The sequence below is a fragment of the Oncorhynchus keta genome, chromosome 6, assembly GCF_023373465.1.
Source record: "Oncorhynchus keta strain PuntledgeMale-10-30-2019 chromosome 6, Oket_V2, whole genome shotgun sequence".
In the NCBI taxonomy this organism is placed as follows: domain Eukaryota; kingdom Metazoa; phylum Chordata; class Actinopteri; order Salmoniformes; family Salmonidae; genus Oncorhynchus; species Oncorhynchus keta.
This window is the reverse complement of record NC_068426.1, coordinates 13,207,541-13,230,075: the sequence shown is the minus strand read 5'-3', so window position 1 is coordinate 13,230,075 and position 22,535 is coordinate 13,207,541. Positions and strand designations below refer to the sequence as shown.

The 22,535-nt window shown below is 44.8% G+C and overlaps 1 protein-coding gene and 1 long non-coding RNA gene across 2 annotated transcripts; one reads left to right on the top strand and one right to left on the bottom strand.

Annotated features, from left to right (window-relative positions):
- The first annotated feature begins 1,402 nt into the window (after positions 1-1,402).
- LOC118385749 (phosphofurin acidic cluster sorting protein 1-like) lies at positions 1,403-21,667 on the top strand. Its single transcript, XM_052520762.1, has 23 exons — positions 1,403-1,930; positions 5,361-5,448; positions 6,966-7,055; positions 7,202-7,327; positions 7,521-7,665; positions 9,052-9,143; positions 9,545-9,628; positions 9,731-9,948; positions 10,049-10,142; positions 11,796-11,873; positions 14,040-14,176; positions 14,714-14,849; positions 15,027-15,131; positions 15,265-15,371; positions 15,509-15,663; positions 15,982-16,092; positions 16,326-16,434; positions 16,521-16,563; positions 16,754-16,796; positions 17,164-17,296; positions 17,432-17,670; positions 21,016-21,135; positions 21,229-21,667. The coding sequence occupies exons 1-23, from the start codon at positions 1,776-1,778 to the stop codon at positions 21,345-21,347; spliced, it is 2,727 nt and encodes a 908-aa protein (XP_052376722.1). The 5' UTR covers positions 1,403-1,775; the 3' UTR covers positions 21,348-21,667.
- Positions 21,514-22,158, bottom strand: LOC127930711 (uncharacterized). Its single transcript, XR_008139002.1, has 3 exons — positions 21,950-22,158; positions 21,750-21,894; positions 21,514-21,662 (listed from the first exon to the last, which is right to left on the bottom strand). It is a non-coding gene; the product is annotated as an uncharacterized LOC127930711 (long non-coding RNA).
- Positions 22,159-22,535: the final 377 nt, after the last annotated feature.

Here is a 22,535-nt window from a genome sequence, read left to right as displayed (position 1 = left end):
CTGTTTATCATCTACATATCATCTGTCTGAATATCCTGTTCAGTGTCTGTTTGTATATCATGTTTATCATCTGTATATCCTGTTTATCATCAGTATATCCTATTTATCATCTGTCTTTATATTATGTTTATTGTCTGTATATCCTGTTTATCATCTGTATATCCTGTTTATTGTCTGTATATCCTGTTTATTGTCTGTATATCCTGTTTATCGTCTGTATATCCTGTTTATCATCAGTATATCCTGTATATCCTGTTTATTGTCTGTATATCCTGTTTATCGTATGTCTATATATCCTGTTTATTGTCTGTATATCCTGTTTATTGTCTGTATATCCTGTTTATCATCAGTATATCCTGTTTATTGTCTGTATATCCTGTTTGTCGTATGTCTGTATATCCTGTTTATCATCTGTATATCCTGTTTATCGTCTGTCTGTATATCCTGTTTATCATCTGTCTGTATACCCTGTTTATCGTCTGTATATCCTGTTTATTGTCTGTATGTATATCCTATTGTCTGTATATCCTGTTTATCGTCTGTATATCCTGTTTATTGTCTGTATATCCTGTTTGTCGTATGTCTGTATATCCTGTTTATCGTCTGTATATCCTGTTTATCGTCTGTCTGTATATCCTGTTTATCATCTGTCTGTATACCCTGTTTATCGTCTGTATATCCTGTTTATTGTCTGTATGTATATCCTATTGTCTGTATATCCTGTTTATCGTCTGTATATCCTGTTTATTGTCTGTATATCCTGTTTATCGTCTGTATATCCTGTTTATTGTCTGTATATCCTGTTTATCGTCTGTATATCCTGTTTATCATCTGTATATCCTGTTTATTGTCTGTATATCCTGTTTATCGTCTGTATATCCTGTTTATTGTCTGTATATCCTGTTTATCGTCTGTATATCCTGTTTATCGTCTGTATATCCTGTTGATTGTCTGTCTGTATATTCTGTTTATTGTGACAGCACCATTTCAACAAGTCAAATTCATATATGCAAATGTTTTTGCCAAATAAAGGTGATTCTGATCCGATAAAGTAAGTTTTGCTTTTCCGGATCATTCATTTTCTTAATCTAACACAGCCACTGCTTTAAAGTTCCACAATCACATGTTGGCTATCTCAACCTTATAAGCAATAAATATCCTACTAAGATTTCTAGGTTTCTATTGGGTGAAACCTTGTTTTATTAAAATGACATGAAACATCGAATATCTTATGTCTACGGGGTCATAATGAGCATTGTAAGATGGAGGCTATAATTATCAACGAGTAGGATACATTGATGTTCCAATTGGGATGACTCTGCTGGTATCATGCCTCCTCTCCTTTCCTTAGTGTGTGTGGCAGCTCTGGGACGCTGGCGTTACAATAATAGCTCTCTATGCGGGCGTGTGTCAGAGAGAGAACGAACGCACGCACGCACGCAAACCATATGCACCTGCTCTGACGCCCTAACTCTCACATTCATATTATTGAGAAGAACTGTTGCCAGGACTGGAGTGCATCTTTAACGAGAGGCGTAGCTATTCAGTTGTGCTCCCCGGAGAAGAAATTTCCGCTTCCTGCTGTGAAAAACATCGAACTTTTGACCTAATCGCATCAAATGTGGACTGCAGAACAGAAAAACAAGCAAGAAGTAATGTAATTCTGTATATGAAAGCGCAATTTAAAGCATCCGAGTGTGCTGAAAATATCGGTATGCACAAGTCGGGAAACTGAATGAAAGGTATTTTTCTTCCACATCTAAAACACCTTCAATATGTCGGAGAGAGGGGGTCTCCCGCGGATTGGGGGCACGCCATCTCCATATATGCAGCCGTCCAAGACACTAACTATCTCCCCGAACCGTCCGGTTCAAATGAACCTGTATGCAACCTGGGAAATTGATCGCTCATCTCCAAGCTGTGTGCCCAGGTATGACCGTCTAAAAACTATGGCTTGGCGTTTTGAAGTGCCCTGATAACATCTGATTCTGACAGTCAAGGTTTTCAATCGTAATCGGATGACATTATTATAAAGAAGTTGCTTCATAGTATCGGCTTCTGCAGTCAGACGTAGTCTAGGTATACTGTTGAATCAGTGGGACGAAGTCACCTGTTTCCCCACCACGAGAGAAGTTATGTAGACCTAGGTAGAATACAAGTTCAACTAATTAATGAGTTCATGAAAATAACATCAAATAATAATATTATTCAAGTTAAAAAATAACAGCAGAGGCCTATTTCTGTATTTGATTTTGAATAATGCAACTTGCAGTGCTGCAATTGACTGTAAATATGAATATTCAGGTGACTTGCCTGGTTAAATAAAATAAAAATGACTGCAAAGTGTAGTAGTCACATTGATACAATTAGCGGGTTGTGGTAGGCTGCTGGTAGTGAATATTAGGGAGTGTCTTTAAAGGGGAAATCCTCAATTCAAACCATAATAAAGTGAACACCCCGCCATTGTGTTGGGAAACAGTAGACGGATGGGTCTCAACTTCATAGACAGCTATGGATGCAAGGACTTATCATCCATGAGAACAAAATGATAGGTTTAACTTTGTTTTGAGGCTATACAGTGTTAGTTCACAATTACATTGTTTACAAACAATAGAATAAACAGGCTTATATTTGGGGTTCAGATAGAATATGACAGTTGAGATAAGCTCATGAGGCATTTGAGTTATTCTTCAACACAAGAATCAATGGGTTTATACTGTGCAGTGCATTTGGAAAGTATTCAGACCCCTTGACTTTTTTCACATTTTGTTACATTACAGCCTTATTCTAAAATTGATGAGGGATTTTTTAAAATCAATCTACACACAATACCCCATAATGATATATCAAAAATGTTTTTTAGAAATGTTTGCTAATTTTATTACAAAAAAATAAAAATAAAAATACCTTACTTACCAAAGTATTCAGACCCTTTGGTATGAGACTCGAAATTGAGCTCAGGGTGCATCCTGTTTCCATTTATCATCCTTGAGATATTTCTACAACTTGATTGGAGTCCACCTGTGGTAAATTCAATTGATTGGATATGATTTGGAAACACACACACCTGTCTATATCAGGTCCCTCCAGTTGACAGTGCATGTCAGAGCAAAAACCAAGCCATGAGGTCGAAGGAAATGCTAGACAGGATTGTGTCAAGGCATAGATCTGTGGAAAGGTACCAAACCATTTCTGCAGCATTGAAGGTCTCCAAGAACACAGTGGCCTCAATCATTCTTAAATGGAAGAAGTTCGGAGCCACCTAGACTCTTCCTAGAGCTGGCCGCCCGGCCAAACTGAGCAATCGGGGGAGAAGGGCCTTGGTCAGGGAGGTGACCAAGAACCCGATGGTCACTCCGACAGAGCTCCAGAGTTCCTCTGTGGAGATGGGTGTCCTTCTGTAAGGTTCTCCCATCTCTGCAGCACTGCACTATTCAGGCTTTTATGGTAGAGTGGTCAGACGGAAGCCACTCCTCAGTAAAAGGCAAATGACAGCCCGCTTGGAGTTTGCCAAAGGCACCTAAAGGATTCTCAGCCCATGAGAAACAAGATTCTCTGGTCGGATGAAACCAAGATTGAACACTTTGGCCTGAATGCCAAGTGTCACATCTGGAGGAAATCTGGCACCATCCCTACTGTGCAGTATAGTGGTGGCAGCATCATGCTGTGGGGATGTTTTTCAGCGGGAGGGACTGGGATACTAGTCAGGATAGAGGGAAAGATGAACGGAGCAAAGTACAGAGAGATCCTTGATGAAAATCTGCTCCAGAGCGCTCAGGACTTCAGACTGGGGCGAAGGTTCACCTTCCAGCAGGAGTTATGACCCTAAGCACACAGCCAAGACAACACAGGAGTGGCTTCGGGACAAGCCTCTGAATGTCCTTGAGTGGCCCAACCCGAGCCCGGACATCTCTGGAGAGACCTGAAAATAGCTGTGCAGCGACGCTCCCCATCCAACCTGACAGAGCTTGAGAGGATCTGCAGAGAAGAATGGGAGAAACTCCCCAAATACAGGTGTTCCAAGCTTCATACCCAAGAACACTTGAGGCTGTAATCGCTGCCAAAGGTGCTTCAACAAAGTACTGAGTAAAGGGTCTGAATGCTTATGTAAATGTGATTTATTTTTAATAAATTAGCAAACATTTCTAAACCTGTTTTTGCTTTGTCATTATGGTATTGTGTGTAGATTGATGAGAGAAAAAAATGATTGAATCCATTTTAGAGTAAGGCTGTAACGTAACCAAATGTGGAAAAAGTCAAGGGGTCTGAATGCACTGTATATCATTGATTTAAAAGACTAGAAATGTATATAGAAGTGGCAGATCGACCCTTTTTAAAGGAAGAGCACATTCAACTGTATAATGAAAAACAATGTTTGGAGGATCATGAAGAAGGAGTCCAAGATGGTAACTGACCAGGATGTAAAGGCTCCAAATCAACATATCCCTGAGCAGTTGGGCAGGCAGGGTGCCATAGACAGCTGCTCCTAAACCCCACAGGAAGACAACATGCTGTCAGAATAAATAATTATACAGCACATACTGAGTAGAAGCAACATAAACGATTGGCTAATTATTACTTCTTCCTACATGTATACGCCTACAGACTGTTGCTAAGCAGGGCCTACTCATCCATTACAAACGTCTAACAGATGATTTAAATGTTACCAATGCTCCACATTTTTCTGATATTGCTTTTTGTCTTGTAGCAATAGAGAAGAGGGGGTAGGATTGGGGGTGGTGTGTGGACTGTAGACGGACCCCTCTGAAGGTGTCAAGGCTGCCTGCGGGGTTGCTCTCTGGCAGGGAAAATGGAGAGAGGATGTGTGTGGATTTGAAGAAGAGCTGGATGAAATTGATTTGTTTCTCTTAAAACGGTCCGTACACTCTGTATAGTATGTTGAAATGTTTTTCTTTCTTTCATGTATAGAACCTTGAAGCTGGGCTTTTGGCCTTGACTTGATGCTGGGGTAACTCTTGTTTCCTCCCTCTAGTTCTGATTCTCAGTAAAGTCCTTATTTAAAGGAGAATGCACCTCATCATATGTTATCTATTTGTACAAATGCAATTAAGAAGGAGCCTGGGTGGCTTATAATCACTTTTATCTATTTCTATTTAGCCTCCAGTGCCATGTCTTTGGCATGGTTTTAGTAAATATATAAATTATTACCCAGACATCTCCTAATCCAATAAGCTGTTGACTGGTAACCCTCACCAGTCTCTCTGTCTCTCTCTCTCTAATGCTTTAGTGAGTAAAAAAACACGTGTCATTGTCAAAGACCAGACTGATACTTTCTTCCCTCATTTAGTTGGTTCAGACTAAACAGATAAATATGAATATCCCCTTTTCTCCAAACCCAGGCTCTTCACTGTTACCCTGAAGAAGCTGCTGATGCTTCAGGAGCTGGACAGAGACCTAACCTCTGTTGTCATTGCAGTCAAACTCCAGGTGACCCTCTTCACATTCCCCCTTCCACAAAGTATACATAGATGTACAGTAGTAGGATGTTTTGCAGAAGTACTTTCTTTAGTGTTTATAACTCTACACAAGTGACTAGTCAGAACGTGTTGATCCATGGAGATGTATAAGGAGACGTATAAGGAGATGTATAAGGAGATGTATAAGGAGACGTATAAGGAGACGTATAAGGAGACGTATAACGAGATGTATAAGGAGACGTATAAGGAGACGTATAACGAGACGTATAAGGAGATGTATAAGGAGATGTATAAGGAGATGTATAAGGAGATGTATAAGGAGACGTATAAGGAGACGTATAAGGAGACGTATAACGAGATGTATAAGGAGATGTATAAGGAGACGTATAAGGAGACGTATAAGGAGACGTATAAGGAGACGTATAAGGAGACGTATAACGAGATGTATAAGGAGACGTGTAACGAGATGTATAAGGAGACGTGTAAGGAGATGTATAAGGAGACGTGTAAGGACGTATAAGGAGACGTATAAGGAGACGTATAACGAGATGTATAAGGAGACGTATAAGGAGACGTATAACGAGACGTATAAGGAGACGTATAAGGAGATGTATAAGGAGACGTATAACGAGACGTATAAGGAGACGTATAAGGAGACGTATAACGAGATGTATAAGGAGACGTATAACGAGATGTATAAGGAGACGTATAACGAGATGTATAAGGAGACGTATAACGAGATGTATAAGGAGACGTATAACGAGACGTATAAGGAGACGTATAAGGAGACGTATAAGGAGATGTATAAGGAGACGTATAAGGAGATGTATAAGGAGACGTATAAGGAGACGTATAACGAGATGTATAACGAGATGTATAAGGAGATGTATAAGGAGACGTATAACGAGATGTATAAGGAGACGTGTAAGGACGTATAAGGAGACGTATAACGAGACGTATAAGGAGACGTATAAGGAGATGTATAAGGAGACGTATAAGGAGATGTATAAGGAGACGTATAACGAGATGTATAAGGAGATGTATAAGGAGATGTATAAGGAGATGTATAAGGAGACGTATAAGGAGATGTATAAGGAGACGTATAAGGAGACGTATAAGGAGACGTATAAGGAGACGTATAAGGAGATGTATAAGGAGATGTATAAGGAGATGTATAAGGAGATGTATAAGGAGACGTATAACGAGATGTATAACGAGATGTATAAGGAGATGTATAAGGAGATGTATAAGGAGATGTATAAGGAGACGTATAAGGAGACGTGTAAGGATGTATAAGGAGACGTATAAGGAGACGTATAAGGAGATGTATAAGGAGACGTATAAGGAGACGTATAAGGAGAGCGTATAAGGAGACGTGTAAGGATGTATAAGGAGACGTATAAGGAGATGTATAAGGAGATGTATAAGGAGACGTGTAAGGATGTATAAGGAGACGTGTAAGGATGTATAAGGAGACGTATAAGGAGACGTATAAGGAGACGTATAACGTGTGGAATATCCTCTTAGGGATCAAAGCGCATTTTACGTTCCAATGAGATCCTGTTGGCATCGGCTGGACTTACTGAGACTGATCTTCAGCTGACATTCTCCTTGCAAGTGAGTTACCCTGGGGGTTTTGTACAGACAGTTATGCGTATGCAAATGGTGTGTGGACGAGAGGCAGATGCTTTTTAACATTTCCAAAGACTATATTTCCAGTGCCTCTCTGATTCTGTCAACCTCACCATCTTTACTTCCCCCAGTATCCACATTTTTTGAAACGAGATGCCAACAGACTGCAGATCATGTTGCAGAGGAGGAAGAGGTACAAGAACCGCACCATTCTGGGCTATAAGACCCTGGCTCTGGGCCTTATCAACATGGCAGAGGTAAGAGGGCTTCACCTCACCCCAGCTGTTAGCTGCAATAATTACGATCATTGAGGCTTTTGTTTGAATAAAACGCCATCCTGCATCTACACTACTGTGTCTCTTTCATCTCTTGTCGTTTCCCTCTCTCCCCCTCTTTTGTAATTGTTACCCCCCATTGTCTCTCTCTCTTCTCCTCCCACCTCCTCCCCAGGTGATGCAGCATCCCAGTGAGGGAGCCCGTGTGTTGGCTCTCCACACCACAGTGAAGGACACGGCTGTGACTGTGGCTGAGATGAGGGTCTACTCGCTCTCCAGCCAGCCCATCGACTACGAGGTGTCCAAGGCCAAACTGTCAGGTAAGGTAAGGGAGACCCAAAGAGAGCATAGGAGACAAACTGTAGGGAAGTAAGGCCTTCAACATGGACCCAATAAATGTTTTTAACAATGGGCAATGTGCTTGTATAGAATTGTTTGTAAGTATCCACAATGTCAGTGTATTGAACAGTTCAACATGTAGGTACCAGTACCACACCATGGTCAGTCAGTGGAATCATCCAATCAGCCACGGCCTTACCCATATAACACAAGGTTTAACCATCCAATCAGCCATGGCCTTACCCATATAACACCAGGTTTAACCCTCCAATCAGCCACTGCCTTACTCACGTAACACCAGGTTTAACCCTCCAATCAGCCACTGCCTTACTCACGTAACACCAGGTTTAACCATCCAATCAGCCACTGCCTTACTCACGTAACACCAGGTTTAACCATCCAATCAGCCACTGCCTTACTCACGTAACACCAGGTTTAACCATCCAATCAGCCACTGCCTTACTCACGTAACACCAGGTTTAACCCTCCAATCAGCCACTGCCTTACTCACATAACACCAGGTTTAACCCTCCAATCAGCCACTGCCTTACTCACGTAACACCAGGTTTAACCATCCAATCAGCCACTGCCTTACTCACATAACACCAGGTTTAACCATCCAATCAGCCACTGCCTTACTCACATAACACCAGGTTTAACCATCCAATCAGCCACTGCCTTACTCACATAACACCAGGTTTAACCATCCAATCAGCCACTGCCTTACTCACATAACACCAGGTTTAACCATCCAATCAGCCACTGCCTTACTCACATAACACCAGGTTTAACCATCCAATCAGCCACTGCCTTACTCACGTAACACCAGGTTTAACCATCCAATCAGCCACTGCCTTACTCACGTAACACCAGGTTTAACCATCCAATCAGCCACTGCCTTACTCACGTAACACCAGGTTTAACCATCCAATCAGCCACTGCCTTACTCACATAACACCAGGTTTAACCCTCCAATCAGCCACTGCCTTACTCACATAACACCAGGTTTAACCCTCCAATCAGCCACTGCCTTACCCACATAACACCAGGTTTAACCCTCCAATCAGCCACTACCTTACTCACATAACACCAGGTTTAACCATCCAATCAGCCACTGCCTTACTCACGTAACACCAGATTTAACCATCCAATCAGCCACTGCCTTACTCACGTAACACCAGGTTTAACCCTCCAATCAGCCACTGCCTTACTCACGTAACACCAGGTTTACATACTATTCTCATCATAATGTATTCACGTCCCCTCCCCCTCATCATTTTCTCCTCCCCCTTCTTCCCCTCCCCCTCATATCTTTATCCTACACCTATACATTACGTATCTCTTCTCTGGCTCCCTGTAACTCACAGACCGCTCCCCTGACATTGACAACTACTCTGAGGAAGAGGAAGAGAGCTATTCATCAGAGCAGGACGGGAGTGATGACCCTGCTCACATTCAGGTGAGGAGGAGGGAGAGGAGGGGGGATGGGTTTGGATGGGGCGTCTGTCCAGTTTGATGGGGCGTCTGTCCAGTTTGATGGGGTGTCTGTCCAGTTTGCTGGAGTGTCTGTCCAGTTTGATGGGGCGTCTGTCCAGTTTGATGGGGCGTCTGTCCAGTTTGATGGAGTGTCTGTCCAGTTTGATGGGGCGTCTGTCCAGTTTGATGGGGCGTCTGTCCAGTTTGATGGGGCGTCTGTCCAGTTTGATGGGGCGTCTGTCCAGTTTGATGGGGCGTCTGTCCAGTTTGATGGGGCGTCTGTCCAGTTTGATGGGGCGTCTGTCCAGTTTGATGGGGCGTCTGTCCAGTTTGATGGGGCGTCTGTCCAGTTTGACCACTAAGTTGATCCTCCCTCTGTTTTAGTATCTGTTCGACGAAGAAGATGACATGAGGAAGAAGAAGCACAGACGCAAACTCACCTCTGCAGCCTCCATCACCAGAGGTCATGTAAGCATTAAGTCTACTGATCTGTCTGTCTTTGCTGTTGTGACTACCTGCCACTCTTCTAGTCACACCGTTTCATATCTATGTGTTCCTTTAACCCGGCAGCCCAACATCAAGCAGAAGTTTGTGGCCTTGTTGAAGAGGTTTAAAGTGTCTGATGAGGTGGACTTTGGCCTGAAGCACGTGTCCCAGGAGCACATCCGTGATGTGGAAGAGGACCTGGATGAGCTCTATGACAGTCTAGAGATGTACAACCACAGTGACAGCGACCCAGAGATGGAGGAGACGGACAGCATCCTCAGCACACCCAAACCCAAGCTCAGGTCATGACACACCGGACTTATCTGTAGCTAACACATGTATGTTCTCACAAACATCCACCTAACAGAACTCTGGTGACCTCTACTCTCTCTGACCGTCCAGGCCCTTCTTTGAGGGCATATCCCAGTCCAGCTCACAGACCGAGTTTGGCAGTCTGAACAGCAGGTGCAGTCTGCCCAAAGACACCCTGTGCCCAGTGAGTACAGTTGGAGCAGAGTATGAGTACAGTTGGAGCAGAGTATGAGTACAGTTGGAGCAGAGTATGAGTACAGTTGGAGCAGAGTACGAGTACAGTTGGAGCAGAGTACGAGTACAGTTGGAGCAGAGTACGAGTACAGTTGGAGCAGAGTATGAGTACAGTTGGAGCAGAGTATGAGTACAGTTGGAGCAGGGTAGAGTACAGTTGGAGCAGAGTAGAGTACAGTTGGAGCAGAGTATGAGCACAGTTGGAGAGTACAGGGTAGTATGAGTACAGTTGGAGCAGGGTTAGAGTACAGTTGGAGCAGAGTATGAGAGTATGAGTAGTTGGAGCAGAGTATGAGTACAGTTGGAGCAGAGTATGAGTACAGTTGGAGCAGTACAGTTGGTTGGAGCAGAGTATGAGTACAGTTGGTACAGTTGGAGCAGAGTAGCAGAGCAGGGTATGAGTACAGTTGGAGCAGATGATTGAGCAGGGTATGGTACAGTTGGAGCAGGGTATGAGTACAGTTGGAGCAGGGTATGAGTACAGTTGGAGCAGAGTATGAGTACAGTTGGAGCAGAGTATGAGTACAGTTGGAGCAGAGTAGAGTACAGTTGGAGCAGAGTAGAGTACAGTTGGAGCAGGGTAGAGTACAGTTGGAGCAGAGTATGAGCACAGTTGGAGCAGAGTATGAGTACAGTTGGAGCAGAGTATGAGCACAGTTGGAGCAGAGTATGAGCACAGTTGGAGCAGAGTATGAGCACAGTTGGAGCAGAGTATGAGCACAGTTGGAGCAGAGTATGAGTACAGTTGGAGCAGAGTATGAGTACAGTTGGAGCAGAGTATGAGTACAGTTGGAGCAGGGTAGAGTACAGTTGGAGCAGGGTAGAGTACAGTTGGAGCAGAGTATGAGCACAGTTGGAGCAGAGTATGAGTACAGTTGGAGCAGAGTATAGTACAGTTGGAGCAGAGTATAGTACAGTTGGAGCAGAGTATAGTACAGTTGGAGCAGAGTATAGTACAGTTGGAGCAGGGTAGAGTACAGTTGGAGCAGGGTAGAGTACAGTTGGAGCAGGGTAGAGTACAGTTGGAGCAGAGTATGAGTACAGTTGGAGCAGAGTATGAGTACAGTTGGAGCAGGGTAGAGTACAGTTGGAGCAGGGTAGAGTACAGTTGGAGCAGGGTAGAGTACAGTTGGAGCAGGGTAGAGTACAGTTGGAGCAGGGTAAGAGTACAGTTGGAGCAGGGTAAGAGTACAGTTGGAGCAGTGTTAGAGTACAGTTGGAGCAGGGTTAGAGTACAGTTGGAGCAGAGTATGAGTACAGTTGGAGCAGGGTAGAGTACAGTTGGAGCAGGGTAGAGTACAGTTGGAGCAGGGTAGAGTACAGTTGGAGCAGGGTAGAGTACAGTTGGAGCAGAGCAGAGTAGAGCACAGCTAAAGTTAGAGCACAGTTGGAGCAGAGTAGGGTACAGTACAGTTGGAGCACAGGTAGAGCACAGGTAGAGCACAGGTAGAGCACAGGTAGAGTAGAGCACAGGTAGAGTAGAGCACAGGTAGAGTAGAGCACAGGTAGAGTTGGAGCGGAGTAGAGTTGGAGCAAAGTACAGTTAGCTGGTCATCTAAGTCCACTCCCAATGATCACTGTTTTCCTGCTGTCTGACTTGCAGCAAGGAGATCAGCCCCAATCAGGCAAGATGAACTGCACTCGCTCCCGCAACCTGGATGACTCTAAGACAGACACTCAGGTGAGACCATCCAACTCCCCACACAAACTCTTTTTCTCTGCTCTCTTACTCTCCCTCTCTCATTGGTGTCCTATGCATTTCAGTGTTATGTGTTGCTGTCTGTCTATTGGTTGTCTGTCTGGCTATCTGTTGTAGTGATGTGCAGTTCGCAAACAACTCTTTTTGTTTTTTACCGGACTCTAGTCATGATTAGTTTTTTTGGAGTGACTTTCATTATAGTAGTTAGTTTGATTTTCTAGTCGTACAGCAGGGTTAATACACGCTCCTCCGACAGCAGCTCCAGAGACCTGCTCCTACCATCAGCTGTCTGTCATAGATGCATAGAGAAGATAAATCCATGTTAAGAACTGATCATTGATCGCATGGTGCAAGAATTACTTCAAATATTTGATTATTGAATGTTATGAGGGACACAGCTTTGTAAAACCGAAACATACACAGCCTCTGCTCAACAAGAACGTGAGAACAAATATTTTGTTTTAAATGCATCTTAAAATCATCTGATCTGAATGCCTTACAATCAACAAATGTACATTGTTTAAAGTCTCCATCACAAATGACAGCTCCAACAAAGCCCCCTATGGTGAACAACATGTGAACGAGCGGCTCGTAATTTCATCGTAGGGGTCCTGTATGCTCTGAATGTTAAAACTTCTTATGGCTGGGTGCCCAGGGGTTCCCAGAGTAAACTGCCTGCTACTCAGTCCCAGTTGCTAATATATGCATGTTCTTAGTATATTTGGATGGAAACCCCTCTGAAGTTTCTAAAACTGTTTGAATGATGTCTGTGAGTATAACAGAACTCAAATGGCAGGAAAAAACCTGAGAAAAATTCAACCAGGAAGTGGGAAATCTGAGGTTGGTCGATATTCAACTCATTCCCTATTGAAGATACAGTGGGATATTGGTCATGTTGCACTTCCTAAGGCTTCCACTAGATGTCAACCGTCTTTAGAAACTTGTTTTAGGCTTCTACTGTAAAGGAGGGGCTCATGCGGGCTCTTTGAGTCAGTGGTCTGGCAGAGTGCCACAAACTCGTGACGCTCGTTCACATGAGAGGTAGCTCCCATTCCGTTGCATTTCCAAAGACAAAGGAATTCTCCGTTTGGAACATTATTGAAGATTTATGTTAAAATCATCCTAAAGATTGATTCTATACATTGTTTGACATGTTTCTACGGACTGTAATGGAACTTTTTGACATTTCGTCTGCAACTAGTGAACGCGCTTCGTGACTTTGGATTTGATTACAAAACACGCTAACAAAAGTAGCTATTTGGACATAAATTATGGACATTATTGAACAAAACAAAAATTTATTGTGGAACTGGGATTCCTGGGAGTGCATTCGGATGAAGATCATCAAAGGTAAGTGAATATTTATAATGTTATTTCTGACTTCTGTTGACTGCACAATATGGCTGATATCTTTTCGGCTTGTTTGGGCTCTGAACTCTGTACTCAGATTATTGCATGGTGTGCTTTTTCTGTAAAGCTTTTTTGAAATCTGACACAGCGGTTGCATTAAGGAGAAGCTTATCTAAAGTTCCATGTATAACACTTGTATTGAAATCAACATTTATAATGAGTATTTCTGTAAATTGATGTGGCTCTCTGTAAAATCGCTGGATGTTTTTGGAACTACTGAACATAACGTGCCAATGTATACTGAGATTGTTTTATATAAATATGAACTTTATCGAGAAAAACATACATGTATTGTGTAACATGAAGTGTCATCTGATGAAGATCATCAGAGGTTAGTGATGAATTATATTTCTGATTTTTGTGACTCCACTCTTTGGCTGGAAAAATGGCTGTGTTTTTCTGTGACTTGGCTCTGACCTAACATAATCGTTTGTGGTGCTTTCGCTGTAAAGCATATTGGAAACAACAAGATTACCTTTTAAATGGTATAAGATACTTGTAAGATACTTGTATGTATGAATTTTAATTATGAGATTTCTGTTGTTTGAATTTGGCGCCCTGCACATTCACTGGCTGTTGTCATATCGATCCCGTTAACGGGATCTCAGCCCTAAGAAGTAATGACTCAAATGAACGAAATGAGTCGAAAGATCTGTTATTTTGACTGAATTAGTTGAAAAGACCTGAGTCAGTAAAGAGCCGAACTTCCCATCACCACCCATCTGTTTGTTTGTTTAGGAGTTGATTGATCCGAAGGGGTTACTGGAGGCAACCGCCTGCATCACTGTCTCTGTCCCAGAGAGGCTACCCAGGACCCCGACGAGGGAACTGAGGAGCAGCAACAGTGAGAGCCACACCACCATGCCCTCCCCCAGGTCCGTCTAAAATCTTCCACATGCTTTGGTTCGCTGGCGCCTAAAACCGAACGAGTGTGCTCGCATACTCCCTTAAAATACGTTCGCCTGAAAATTTTGAAGAAAATGTCACTAGTACTGTTTGTCAATCAAGTAATCTGTCATTCATTTTGAAGTTTCGTAGTCGCACAATTTTACATCTAACTAAGATGTTTGGTACAGTATTTCTTAATGAAAAAATGTGCATGAAAACGAGTCGTCTCGAGTTGAATGAAAACAAAGACTTTATTGAAGAATCCCTACTGTTAACCAATGACTGGCGGAGGGGCGTCAACTTTGGTTTCTGAAAAAACCCTTGCTGGAGACCAAAACAAACAAAAACGTCACAAAATGTCATCTTAATATATGCACCAAACTGTTCCAAACTGTTTTGGATGGGAAGCATGTGGAGACACACACACACACACACACACACACTACCTGTCAGTGCCACACATGCACTCCACACTTTCTATCATAGTGTGTGTGTGTGTGTGTGTGTGTGTGTGTGTGTTCCAGGTTGAATGGTGGGCACACACCCAGGCAGAGACGTGGGACGCCAATGAAGGAGAGGCGAGCGCTGTCCAAACCACTGAGCGAACGCACCAACAGCTCTGACAGCGAGAGGTCACCAGAGCTCAGCCGCACCCCACAGGTGACCCCTAACCAGAGCCAGTCCACTAGTCCGTACCCATACTCAGTCTTTAAATAGGGATTCTCTGTTTGCAGGGGGTGATTCTGACTGGTAGTGATTCTGTTGTGCTGATCTATTTCATTGAGGCATGTGTGCCCATTATTTGACTGGTGAACGTGTGTGTGTGTGTGTTGGTAGCTGCCCAGGAAGGCTGTGTATGACCAGTTGAATCTGGTCTTCTCCTCAGACACTGTCCTACCAGACAGCCTAGTCCTGGTCAACACCAGTGATTGGCAGGGACAGGTATTCTCCATTCACTCCTTCATTTCTATCTTCAGCATTGTCCCTCACTTCTCCACTCCCTGTGGACATATTTACTTGCACATTTGTGTTAATATGTGTCTGTATGTTTGTGTCCTCTGGTAAACGTGTGCAGTATGTGTCTGAGGTGCTACTGGCCCAGAAGCAGCCAGTAGTGTGTACCTGCTGTGGGGTGGAAATTCAGGCTGTCCTCACCACCCTCCTCACACGCATCCAGAAGTTGTGAGTAGCCAAAGAATCAATACTCGCCGGTTCAATTTCGACACACTTTGTGTGTGTTGAATTCATTGTGTAGTAATGGCGACCTATGATGAGCCTCTTCTATACATGTGCTCCAGTAACCTGACCCCTTCCTGCAGCTGTAACTGTAACTCGTCCACGCCGCCGCCAGTCAAGGTGGTGGTGGCAGGGGGACAGAGCTACCTGGGGGCCATCCTACACGTCTTTGTCAGTCAGCTGGCCAACAAAACATCCGATTGGCTCAGCCTCATCCACTTCCTGGTTGTCCCCCTGGGTAAGAGAGAGAGATGTTTAACACATTGCTTGGGTCTAGAAGATATACAATGTGACTGCTGTGAGACACCGTATGGTACATATCTAGAGTTATGTTTATGAAATGCTTATTTAAAAGCCTGTTCAGGTGACGCATAAACAAAGATTTACAAAAACACCCACTCTCATGTTCTGATACCTCCTCCTGACAGTGTTGCTTCACTCATTATGCCCCATGCAGCTGAAGCTCAGTACAGTGGGCTGCTCAGTGCTGCAGTACTGAGAGGGTTGGGTGTATGAACCGTGACTCACTGTGTGGCTACCTCTACTCTGCCTCCAGGCTGTCACCCTGTAGCCAAGCACCTGGCCTCCCTGGACCCTCGCTACAGTTCTGTGTTCCTGGACAATGCCTGGAAAGATCTGTTCAGCGGCCTTGAGCCCCCTCGCTCCAGTAAATCTCTCTCTTTGTCTCTCTCTCTCTCTCTGCACAACACTTATCCTACTGAGCTGGTAGTATTCAAGCATGTGCCTTTGGGAACTTGATCAACATATCAATTAGACTAGAAAACAAGTGCAAGCTGCCCCACATCTTCTTTAGCTTGGGGACAGTTGAGATCCAGTCAGGCCTGCTCTCCCTACAGATTGACTCAGCCTTACTGTCTGTTCCCCTCCCGTCGGCTCCAGCTGCAGACGGAGTGGACGTGGCAGCAAGGATCAGGCAGTACATCAGCAGCGTCTCTGTCACACACCAGTTACCTATCGCTGAGGCCATGCTCACCTGCGAGAACAAGAGGTGGGTGGACTGTCCTGCATACTTATATGACCTTAATGTTAACCAGGAAGAACATATTTTATTGGCCATTATTTTCACCCTACCAGATATGACGAAGACTCTTACCAGAAGTTTGTTCCCTTCGTTGGGGTAAGTAAATCAGTACTGATGGTTTTCGGCAATACTGATGTTGAGACAGTCTATTTTGCAAATAATGCCTGTTGCCTGAATTTTTATTTAAGCAATGTAAAGCAACAGATAAGGGATATCCAAAATATTCTCAAGTCATCCCTGGAGTGGTAGGCTGACTGTAACTAACTGGTCCCTGTGTGTGAGACAGGTGGTGAAAGTAGGGTTGATTGAACCAACTCTGGCGTATTCAGGTGGGTTCATATTTCTGGACTACCTATTTAAGTAATAAGGCCTGAGGGCCAATCTACCACGACTAAGGGCTGTTCTTACACACAACGCGTCGTCCCTGGATACAGCCCTTAGCCGTGGTATATTGGCCATATACCACAAACCGCCGAGGTGCCTTATTGGTATTATAAACTGGTTACCAACGTAATTAGAGCAGTAAAAATAAATGTTTTGTCATAACCGTGGTATACAGTCTGATATACCATGGCTGTCAGCCAATCAGCACTCAGGGCTCGAACCACCCAGTTTATAATGTCTGTTAATGTTTAACTTTCTCTCCCCAGACTGTCCCTGGGCAGTTTTAAGGACCGTGTTGATTTGGGCCTACAGGTGGAGACACTGAAGAGGCTGTTAGTGTTAGCTTGGCTGTTCCCTCTACCTCTCCACAATCTCATGGATCTCCCACAGGGATGCCCAGAGAGGCTGCCACACCCCCATCTCCCTCCCTGAGCAGCGGACTGGTGTAAGACAACCACAGCGTACAACAGTCAGACATGAACAGTTCATTACCATCCGTGCAGTTAAACCCACGTTTTTACTACATTGTTGAACAAGAGTTGTTTCTTACACTCTCTGCCTCTCGCTCTCTCTCAACCAGGAGCCCTAACATGTCCCATGGGGTGGACACCATTGGGCTGACGGTGGATTATTGGGTAGCGACATGCTCAGAGCGGAAGAAGGATGGGGAGCGGTGTGACAAGGGCTCCAAGAACACGCTGAAGAGTGCCTTCTGCTCCCTGCAGGTCAGCAGGCTGCCAGGAGGGGGCTCCACTGAGAACCATCCCCAGGCCAACACCATGGCCATGACCATGGTCACCAAGGAGAAGAACAAGAAAGGTGAGGAGAACGGCTGGACTAGGAGTAGGGAAATAGCGGACTGTCCTCCACATGCAGTTTGTCCAAATCAAATTTTATTTGTCACATACACATGGTTAGCAGATGTTAATGCGAGTGTAGCTAAATGCTTGTGCATCTAGTTCCGACAATGCAGTAATAACCAACGAGTAATCTAACCTAACAATTTCACAACAAATACCTTATACACACAAGTGTGAAGGGATGAAGAATATGTACATAAAAATATATGAATGACTGATGATACAGAACGGCATAGGCAAGATGCAGTAGATGGTATCGAGTACAGTATATACAGTGGGGAGAACAAGTATTTGATACACTGCCGATTTTGCAGGTTTTCCTACTTACAAAGCATGTAGAGGTCTGTAATTTGTATCATAGGTACACTTCAACTGTGAGAGATGGAATCTAAAACAAACATCCAGAAAATCACATTGTATGATTTTTAAGTAATTCATTTGCATTTTATTGCATGACATAAGTATTTGATACATCAGAAAAGCAGAACTTAATATTTGGTACAGAAACCTTTGTTTGCAATTACAGAGCTCATACATTTCATGTAGTTCTTGACCAGGTTTGCACACACTGCAGCAGGGATTTTGGCCCATTCCTCCATACAGACCTTCTCCAGATCCTTCAGGTTTCGGGGCTGTCGCTGGGCAATACGGACTTTCAGCTCCCTCCAAAGATTTTCTATTTGGTTCAGGTCTGGAGACTGGCTAGGCCACTCCAGGACCTTGAGATGCTTCTTACGGAGCCACTCGCCCTGGCTGTGTGTTTCGGGTCGTTGTCATGCTGGAAGACCCAGCCATGACCCATCTTCAATGCTCTTACTGAGGGAAGGAGGTTGTTGGCCAAGATCTCGCGATACATGGCCCCATCCATCCTCCCCTCAATATGGTGCAGTCGTCCTGTCCCCTTTACAGAAAAGCATCCCCAAAGAATGATGTTTCCACCTCCATGCTTCACAGTTGGGATGGTGTTCTTGGGGTTGTACTCACCCTTCTTCTTCATCCAAACACGGCGAGTGGAGTTTAGACCAAAAAGCTCTATTTTTGTCTCATCAGACTACATGACCTTATCCCATTCCTTCTCTGGATCATCCAGATGGTCATTGGCAAACTTCAGACGGGCCTGGCTTGAGCAGGGGGACCTTGCGTGCGCTACAGGATTTTAATCCATGACGGCGTAGTGTGTTACTAATGGTTTTCTTTGAGACTGTGGTCCCAGCTCTCTTCAGGTCATTGACCAGGTGCTGCTGTGTAGTTCTGAGCTGATCCCTCACCTTCCTCATGATCATTGATGCCCCACGAGGTGAGATCTTGCATGGATACCCAGACCAAGGGTGATTGACCGTCATCTTGAACTTCTTCCATTTTCTAATAATTGCGCCAACAGTTGTTGCCTTCTCACCAAGCTGCTTGCCTATTGTCCTGTAGCCCATCCCAGCCTTGTGCAGGTCTACAATTCTATCCCAGATGTCCTTACACTGCTCTCTGGTCTTGGCCATTGTGGAGAGGTTGGAGTCTGTTTGGTTGAGTGTGTGGAGAGGTGTCTTTTATACAGGTAACGAGTTCAAACAGGTGCAGTTAATACAGGTAATGAGTGGAGAACAGGAGGGCTTCTTAAAGAAAAACTAACAGGTCTGTGAGAGCCGGAATTCTTACTGGTTGGTAGGTGATCAATACTTATGTCATGCAATAAAATGCAAATGATTTACTTAAAAATCATACAATGTGATCTGGATTTTTTGGGAAAACCTTTAAAATCGTCAGTGTATCAAATACTTGTTCTCCTCCCTGTACATATGAGATGAGTAATGTAGGGTATGTAAACATTATATTAAGTGGCATTGTTTAAAGTGTCTAGTGTTACATTTTTACATCAATTTTTCCATTATTAAAGTGGCTGGAGTTGAGTCAGTATGTTGGCAGAAGCCACTCAATGTTAGTGGTGGCTGTTTAACAGTCTGATGGCCTTGCGATAGAAGCTGTTTTTCAGTCTCTCGGTCCCTGCTTTGTTGCACCTGTACTGACTTCGCCTTCTGGATGATAGCGGGGCGAACAGGCAGTGGCTCTGGTGGTTGTTGTCTTTGATCTTTATTGCCTTCCTGTGACATCGGGTGGTGTAGGTGTCCTGGAGGCCAGGTAGTTTGCATTGTGCAGACCTCACTACCCTCTGGAGAGCCTTACGGTTGTGGGCAGAGCAGTTGCCGTACCAGGTGGTGATACAGCCCGACAGGATGCTCTCGATTGTGCATCTGTAAAAGTTTGAGTGCTTTTGGTGACAAGCCGAATTTCTTCAGCCTCCTGAGGCTGCTGCGCCATCTTCACCACGCTTGTCTTTGTGGGTGGACCATTTCAGTTTGTCCATGATGTGTACGCCGAGGAACTTAAAACTTACCTCCCTCTCCACTACTGTCCTGTTGATGTGGATAGGGGGGTGCTCCCTCTGCTGTTTCCTGAAGTCCACGATCATCTCCTTTGTTTTGTTGACATTGAGTGTGAGGTTATTTTCCTGACACCACACTCTGAGGGCCCTCACCTCCTCCCTGTAGGCAGTCTCGTCGCTTTTGGTAATCGAGCCCACCACTGTAGTGTCGTCTGCAAACATGATGATTGAGTTGGAGGCGTGCATGGCCACGCAGTCGTGGGTTAACAGGGAGTACAGGAGAGGGCTCAGAACGCACCCTTGTGGGGCCCCAGTGTTGAGGATCAGCAGGGCGGAGATGTTGTTACCTACCCTCACCACCTGGGGGCGGCCCGCCAGGAAGTCCAGTACCCAGTTGCACAGGGTGGGGTCGAGACCCAGGGTCTCGAGCTTGATGACGAGTTTGGAGGGTACTATGGTGTTAAATGCTGAGCTGTAGTCGATGAACACCATTCTCACATAGGTATTCCTCTTGTCCAGATGGGTTAGGGCAGTGTGCAGTGTGGTTGAGATTGCGTCATCTGTGGACCTATTGGGGCGGTAAGCAAATTGGAGTGGGTCTAGGGTGTTAGGTAGAGTGGAGGTGATATGGTCCTTGACTCGTCTCTCAAAGCACTTCATGATGACGGAAGTGAGTGCTATGGGGCGGTAGTCGTTTAGCTCAGTTACCTTAGCTTTCTTGAGAACAGGAACAATGGTGGCCCTCTTGAAGCATGTGGGAACAGCAGACCTGGATAAGGATTGATTATGTCTGTAAACACACCAGCACCTTATGTAGTGTAGAAAATGTAATAACTAACTACAATGAGAACCTTGCAATTGATACATGCTGTTAAGTGTTTTGGTTTGACCCCCTCCCCCTCTGTGTGTTAATGTCTTCCATATCCACAGTCTCCACCATATTCCTGGGCAAGAAGCCCAAAGAGAGGGATGTAGACTGTAAAAGCCAGGTGGTTGAGGGCATCACCAGACTCATCTGTTCTACCAAGCAGCAGCAGACCAGCCTAAAAGGTACGCTGAACCTGTCTAGGGTCAGCTTCAACATGATTGGTTGTTTTTAAGCGCTTGTAGATGGGAGTCATGGAACTATTGGTTATTTTTCAGTGTCTGTTGACGGTGTGGAGTGGACCGATGTCAAGTTCTTCCAGCTGGCTGCCCAGTGGCCCACCCATGTGAAGTACCTGCCAGTGGGGCTGTTTGGTTACAACAAGCCCGCCACCTAGAGGCCAACCCAGACAAGACAGCCACCTAGAGGCCAACCCAGACAAGACAGCCACCTAGAGGCCAACCCAGACAAGACAGCCACCTAGAGGCCAACCCAGACAAGACAGCCACCTAGAGGCCAACCCAGACAAGACAGCCACCTAGAGGCCAACCCAGACAAGACAGCCACCTAGAGGCCAACCCAGACAAGACAGCCACCTAGAGGCCAACCCAGACAAGACAGCCACCTAGAGGCCAACCCAGACAAGACAGCCACCTAGAGGCCAACCCAGACAAGACAGCCACCTAGAGGCCAACCCAGACAAGACAGCCACCTAGAGGCCAACCCAGACAAGACAGACACCTAGAGGCCAACCCAGACAAGACAGACACCTAGAGGCCAACCCAGACAAGACAGACACCTAGAGGCCAACCCAGACAAGACAGCCACCTAGAGGCCAACCCAGACAAGACAGCCACCTAGAGGCCAACCCAGACAAGACAGCCACCTAGAGGCCAACCCAGACAAGACAGCCACCTAGAGGCCAACCCAGACAAGACAGCCACCTTGCCACCTTAGACAAGACAGCCACCTAGAGGCCAACCCAGACAAGACAGCCACCTAGAGGCCAACCCAGACAAGATAGCCACCTAGAGGCCAACCCAGGACCAAGGAGAGTTGTTACAGGACCAAGGAGAGTTGTTACAGGACCAAGGAGAGTTGTTACAGGACCAAGGAGAGTTGTTACAGGACCAAGGAGAGTTGTTACAGGACCAAGGAGAGTTGTTACAGGACCAAGGAGAGTTGTTACATGATGACATGGATTGACGCCACTAAGAAGAGGCCATAATCTGTTATTTATTTGATGCTGGAGGGATGAGGAGTTTCTCTAATAGTTGGACCTGTTTTCAGAAAGCCTTACTTTCTACATTGATTCATAATTTGTCTGTGAGATACTTTTTTTGTGTGTGTGGCACAAGCGTGTGTGTGAGCACCCCAAACTCTTGTGAATGTATGTGCATATAGGCATGGGTTGTCATAGAAACAAACACTTAAAACACTACAGAAATCTAAAATATTTAGTCTACTTCAAAGCTTGTGGTGGTCAAACACGTATTTTTATAATGGTACATGTACTATAGTGTGAGCACTGGAGATGTCCTTTTGTTACTGATATGCTTGAAATGGAGCTTCAGTGTCATTCATC

What these genes read in the sequence shown, in the direction of transcription:
- LOC118385749 (XM_052520762.1), top strand. Translation starts at nt 1,776, where the DNA reads ATGTCGGAGAGAGGGGGTCTCCCGCGGATTGGGGGCACGCCATCTCCA. An exon ending in CCAGTGATTGGCAGGGACAG is followed by an intron (nt 15,132 to 15,264) that starts GTATTCTCCATT and finishes AAACGTGTGCAG; the next exon opens with TATGTGTCTGAGGTGCTACT. An exon ending in TCCCTGAGCAGCGGACTGGT is followed by an intron (nt 17,297 to 17,431) that starts GTAAGACAACCA and finishes TCTCTCAACCAG; the next exon opens with GAGCCCTAACATGTCCCATG.